Here is a 6,283-nt window from a genome sequence, read left to right on the forward strand (position 1 = left end):
TCCACATTGGGAGTCCAATTATGAGGACAATAATCGCATATAGAGATGATAAAATGCAAACCCGTTGAAGACAATGAAAAATATGGCAATCCCTGTTCGTTTGGGTAACGCTGCGATCAAGACCTGCGACTGCATTTTTTCACAGCTTTCTGCTTTATTGGTTTCGCCGGTGATAAAATAAAAAACGCAGCGATCAAATATTCAAAGAGCTCCGGTGACGCTGGTGACGCAAAAAATAACAGCGTCTCATTTTGTCCATATTTTCTCTCCTCTGCGGCTGAAAAACGGTTAAAAGCAGCGGATCCTGCGTCGATTCTTCCCTAGCTTCCGTTAAATTTTGTGACACTCATCTCGATCGCAGCGTTTGACTAACGAACAGGGCTAATATTGAAAGGCATAATCATCTGCCCAGCAGAGTGACTATTGTGATCGTGAGGATTTGAAGAACTTTCCTGCCAAAATCTGCCTGGAGGACCAAATCCGGCCCGGTAAGTAGCTGTTACTATCAGTATAGCAACAACGAGTATTGCATCGTTGCGTTTGCTCGTAGCTGTTACTATCAGTATAGCAACAACGAGTATTGCATCGTTGCGTTTGCTCGTAGCTGTTACTATCAGTATAGCAACAACGAGTATTGCATCGTTGCGTTTGCTCGTATTTAGGGATCTCTCTCGAATTGAGCTCAAGTTGACAGCCCAAGAATTTGTTCCGTTTCTCAATAAACGATAGATTTTTTGCTCAAATATCTGGTAATAGAGTCATAGTGGAACCACAAACTAGTCTTTCTTTCGCGTTTGGAAGAAGTCTCTTGCTTCAGGGTAACAAGGAGATTGGTAAGTTTGGAGTATGTCCATTGCGGTTTTGCCACAGAAGTTCTTGGCGTTTACTTTAACGGTTTTGTGCAGCAACTTCATCACCTGCAAAAATCAAGCACACCTTAAGCATAATTACATAGATGAAAATATGAGACAAAAACATATATTTTATGTTTATTCAAGTCACAGAAACACATACACTTTTGCATGAACTAAATCAAAAGAAAGCAAGTCTCAGATGTTAGTTAGTTAAAGCAGCTCCAAGCAATTACTAGAGCAAAACATAATTTCCAGTTCCGTCAACAAGAGTTTGTTTACTCTCTTAAGCCATCCCAACAGAACCTTAAACGTCATCCACTGGTGGTTCTCCACGGCAACGTGCACAGGTGTTTCACACTTAATCGTCAAATCTTCTATGGAAGGACAAGAAAACAAGAACTCACTCAACAACTCTGCATCACCTATTCGAGCTACGTGATGCAAAGGAGTAACCCTTCCTCTTCCCTTGATTCTGACTAAGCTGTTGATGATTGCTATAAACCCTCTCACCATTCGGCTGTAGTTGTTTTGCAGAGCTAAATGCATCTGGCTGAAACCTGACACGTTAAGCTTTGAAGAAAGTGATGGCTTCAGGATCATTAGTTCCATGGAAAAATGAGTTTGCCCTGCTTCAATTGCAATGTTTAGTGGTGTCTCACAAAATGGCACTTTATCAGAGTGACCTAGAACGTTTGGATCTACGGCAATCAACCCGTATAGTCTTTCAATATTCCCATCTTGAGCCGCCACCTTCAATTTCTCATAGATATTTTCATCTTGAATGCTAGTACTAGACCTCTCATTCATATTTTCAGCTTGAGCTACAATATTTGATACTCTATTGAAATCCACAACAATCGACATAACTTCATTTGACTTCCAGGCTTCTTCTTCCAGCTTGAGCTACCATATTTGTAACAGACGCTTAAGTACAAAACAAAATGTCTCCAGTCTACTACCTTGCATATGAAAGACTTTGATTATTCTAGTCTCCAACCACTCATTTCCTCGTGAAAGACTATGTCATAAGATTGTTGTATTTTATGCATCCACATGTTTTGACTTGACTTTGAAGATGTTAGATGCACATACTCAAAAGAAAAAAAAAACAGATATAAGAAGTATTATTTTTTAATTTGGACAAATCGAATAAAAAAACCTTCAAAGTGGCATCTAGTGACACTTTAAACCTAGAAGTTTTTTAACTAGCATATTAAACCTTCAAATTGATTTTTGTATCATAAAAACACCTTCGGCTTATTTTTTCATCAAGTTGAAAATTTGATTTGTTGACCTATTTTTCATAGTGACCTGTCAATTTTTTTCCAATTTTTTTTTGTTTATATAATTAATAAAAGCAATGAATAAGAATTATAAAAACTACCAAACATATGACAATTAACAGTAAAAAATTTCGTCATATCACTATTAAGATTAACATTTTCTAACTTTTAAATCATTTAATTTTGACATGTTCGAAATTGGTGATATGTTGATATGTTCGAAACAGTAGCAAGTTCTTTCATATGGATAATAATGGTTTCTGACGCCATCGTCATCGGTGATATGATGAAAATGTTATTCTTAATGTTGGTTTTTGGATATGACGAAAAAGTGTTTTTGGATACTGAAATGTTGGTTTGTTTTGCAGGGAAGATGCAGATTCTATCTAGATGTTAGCTTGAGTTTTTTTTTTTTTTTTTTGAGAAAAAGTTGTTATATGTATTTTACTAATATGGCTTAGTATTTCTTACAACATTTTGATTAGCCTATAACATAAACTACAAATAGAAAGATCCATTAAAACACACTTCGACATTTGCCCAAAAAAAAAAAAAAAACACACTTCGACAAAGCGACAAATATTAAGAAATCATGCCTCCAAAAACATAGTACCAATTTGAAGGCTTCACGGCTCATATCCATAGCTCACTGAGATGATGGCCATCGTAAACCTAATCGTCGGTGGTTCTAAGAATAACTAAAGACATGATTAATACTTTGATACCATATAGAGTACCCATAATCAAAGAAGAGCTCAAAATTCTAAATTAACCTAATACCTGAGACAACAGTCCCTCCCTCCTCCTAATGAAGGAATGCTTTAACTAACATGGACAAAATTGAAAACACCAATGATAAAAAGAAGCGAAATAAATAATAAGAAAAAGTGAAGATGTGTTGCATCATATGAGCAAAAACAGCTCGCGGGGAAGTCCACTAGGTGACGACGATGTTTATCAACAGTGAATGCCATGAAAGTAGCCAACAGCATGGTTTCTATCGTCAATGGGAATGCCAAGACATAGCCGAAGACGATCCCTGATATACGGCCACCTGGATCCAGGAATATAGTAATGTATAGCCGCAACTGAACCATAAATTAAGTGAGTCCAATTATGAGGACAATAATCACATACAGACAATAATCACATATAGGGATGATAAGAAGGGATGATAAGAACGCAAACCCGTTGAAGACATTGAAAAATAAGGCAATATTAAAAGGAATAGTCATCTGGCCAGCAGAGTGACTATTGTGATCGTGAGTGTTAATCCAGAGTACATATGCAAATCAATCTCACGTACTCAACACATTTGAGTTTATAAACCTTTATAAATCTTACTCGATTTATAAACCCTTATAAGAAGTTACGAGATAATTATGTTTCTTCTTCTCACTTCTTAACCGATTGTGGTTTGATAGAGGCTTGCCTAAGCAATTTCCTAAGACAGAATTTCGCCCCTACAATGGTGTGTGTAGTTTCGAAGGCGTCTATCTTGAGGATACAACTATCGATCTCTGTACAACACATCCGTACCGAGACCCTAACAAACTTTACTTTGAGTTTTCCTTCAGAAACTTGTTATGGAAAAGAAGAAGATTAAATCCAATTGATTCTCAGTTATCTGTAAGCTCAAGAAAAGGAGCTTGTCGGATTGAGAAATAGAGGATGTGTTATGCACAATATAGGAAGTGTAACTCGCTGTTACAAGTCGGTTATGAGACGTTGACGTGTCAATGTCTCATTGGTTCCAAGATGTTACTTTGGCGTGAAGCAAAGAAGATTTGGAAGATTTGGGCTTATCACAATAATTAGGCAACTAGGGTATTGTGTGAAGGGTATTTAACCTGATTACTTTGGGTAGATCGAGGTTAACCGTTTATTGATTGAAAAGCTAGAGCAAGAGGTTTGTTCTTGAGAGCTTAAGAAAGTACTTGAAGGTGTAGCTCGTGCTTTCTGTTTTGATAGATTAGGAATTGGTCCGTCTCTAGTCGTGTGTGACTGAGAGTAATTCGGATTAAACAGATCTAGGAAGATTGTTTAACAGATTTCTAATATACAAGAAAGCGTTCTTGGTATCTTGTGTTTTAGTTCTTATATCTGGTAGTCCCTGAACTTTCATTTGGTATCAGAGCAGGAAACCTCTGTGGTATCATACACTACTAACAGGTTGAGATCCTGCGGATTTCATGGACACCATGAAGGAACTATTCGGAATTCATAAACCCATTATGCTGGACAGTTGCAACTTTGGTCATTGGAAGGCAAGGATGCGACAGTTGATCAGAGGAATTGACGAGGATGCGTGGACTGCAGTAGAAGAAGGGTGGTATGTGCCTACGATGATGACTGATGACAAAACTCTTGCTCCAAAACCAAAGAATCAGTGGACTGATCCTGAAAAGGCAGCATCCAAATTCAACTCTAAAGCTCTTACCGCAATCTTTTCTTCAGTGGATCTGGATCAGTTCAAGATCATCCATGGATGTGAGTCTGCTAGGGAAGCTTGGGATATTTTGACCAACCACTTTGAAGGAAATACTAGCGTGCGAAGAACAAGGATCGATCACTTAGCTTCAAAGTTTGAAAATCTCCGCATGACTGATGATGAACCAATTGATGGATTCATATCCAAGATCAGTGAACTTGCCAGTGAAGCGTCGGTTCTTGGAAAGAAATATGATGAGAAGGATTTGGTGAAAAAACTGTTAAGATGTCTGCCTCCACGGTTTGAAGCTTACAAGGCAGTACTGGATATAGCTGTCAATACAGATGAAATGAAATTTGATCAATTGTCTGGTATCTTGAAGGTTCATGACCTGGAGAAATCCAATCGAACTACAAATTCTCAAAAGAGCATCGCCTTTGTATCTGACTCAAACGAACAGGACCGAGTCACAAAGATAGAAGAAAACTTGGGACTTATGGCTCGAAACTTCAACAAATTCATTAAGCGAATGGATAAAGGAGGGAACAGATCAAACTCACGATTTCAGAGGAACGACTCAGATCGAAGCAACTCTCAAAACACCAGGCAAGACTCAAAGAACTCTAAGAAGAAGGAGTTACAATGTCATGAGTGTGAAGGGTATGGACACTTTCGCAATGAGTGACCACTAGCTAAACGCAAAGAGCTCAAGTGTATTGACTGCAAGGGTTTGGACACACTTGAAGTGAATGTCCCAATAATCTGAAAAAGGACAAGTCACTTATGTGTTTCAGTGATACAGAGTCGGAGAGTGACAGCGACAGAGATGAGCTTCATCTAAACTTTATGGCACTTATCAGCAAAGAAGAAGAACCAAAACTAGATTCAGGCGTGGAAGAGGATGAAGATGATCTCAACAACGATCTTGAATCAGAATACAAGTCTCAGTTCGACAAGTTTATTCATCTAAACTTTATGGCACTTGTCAGCAAAGAAGAAGAACCAAAACTAGATTCAGGCGTGGAAGAGGATGAAGATGATCTCAACAACGATCTTGAATCAGAATACAAGTCTCTGTTCGACAAGTTTGCTGAACTCAGTCATGAGAATCTACAACTACTAAAAGATAAGGCAATGCTGAAAGCTCAGGTGAATATTCTGGAATTGGAGAAACCCTCTGAACAAGTTACTGAGTTGTCTATCCTCAAAAACTCAGACCAAGAACTGCTATCATTGAAACGAGCGATGACTGAACAAGAGAGGGTTCAAAAGCAGTTTGAGTTGAAGATGAATTGTCTCAATGATCTACTAACCAAGGAGATGGACAAGAGCAAATTACTTGAGAATCAACTCGCTGACAATCTCAAGAAAGTAAGAATGCTCACGACTGGTACAACAACTCTAGATCATCTTCTCACCATTGGTCAGTGTCCTAGCAGCAACTGGGGATTAGGTTTTCAAGGAGCTACTTCCAAATCTGCGGAAGAAACAGCGTTCGTGAAAGGGAGTTCGAATGAAAAAGAAATTCAAACCACGACGAAGGTGCAGATTAATAATCAGAAAGGAGAGAACCTAAAGAAGACTGCTGCTACACGACGAGGAAATGGATGCCACTTCTGTGGAAAGCGTGGTCATAATGTCAGATTTTGTTTCTTTCGAAAAAGTCAGTATCAACGTGCATGGAGGATGAATCTTTGCTTTATGGAACCATCACT

At 38.3% G+C, this 6,283-nt stretch overlaps 1 protein-coding gene across 1 annotated transcript; it reads right to left on the reverse strand.

Annotated features, from left to right (window-relative positions):
• Nucleotides 1–776: 776 nt before the first annotated feature.
• Nucleotides 777–1,661, reverse strand: LOC106324039 (ankyrin-1). The gene is made up of 2 exons (XM_013762066.1): nucleotides 1,134–1,661; nucleotides 777–917 (listed from the first exon to the last, which is right to left on the reverse strand). The coding sequence occupies exons 1-2, from the start codon at nucleotides 1,659–1,661 to the stop codon at nucleotides 777–779; spliced, it is 669 nt and encodes a 222-aa protein (XP_013617520.1).
• Between the last annotated feature and the right edge of the window lie 4,622 nt (nucleotides 1,662–6,283).

This window comes from Brassica oleracea, chromosome C2 (assembly GCF_000695525.1).
Source record: "Brassica oleracea var. oleracea cultivar TO1000 chromosome C2, BOL, whole genome shotgun sequence".
Classification (NCBI taxonomy): Eukaryota; Viridiplantae; Streptophyta; class Magnoliopsida; order Brassicales; family Brassicaceae; genus Brassica; species Brassica oleracea.

What these genes read in the sequence shown, in the direction of transcription:
- LOC106324039 (XM_013762066.1), bottom strand. Translation starts at nt 1,661, where the DNA reads ATGAATGAGAGGTCTAGTACTAGCATTCAAGATGAAAATATCTATGAG. An exon ending in TGTTGGGATGGCTTAAGAGA is followed by an intron (nt 918 to 1,133) that starts GTAAACAAACTC and finishes TGATTTTTGCAG; the next exon opens with GTGATGAAGTTGCTGCACAA.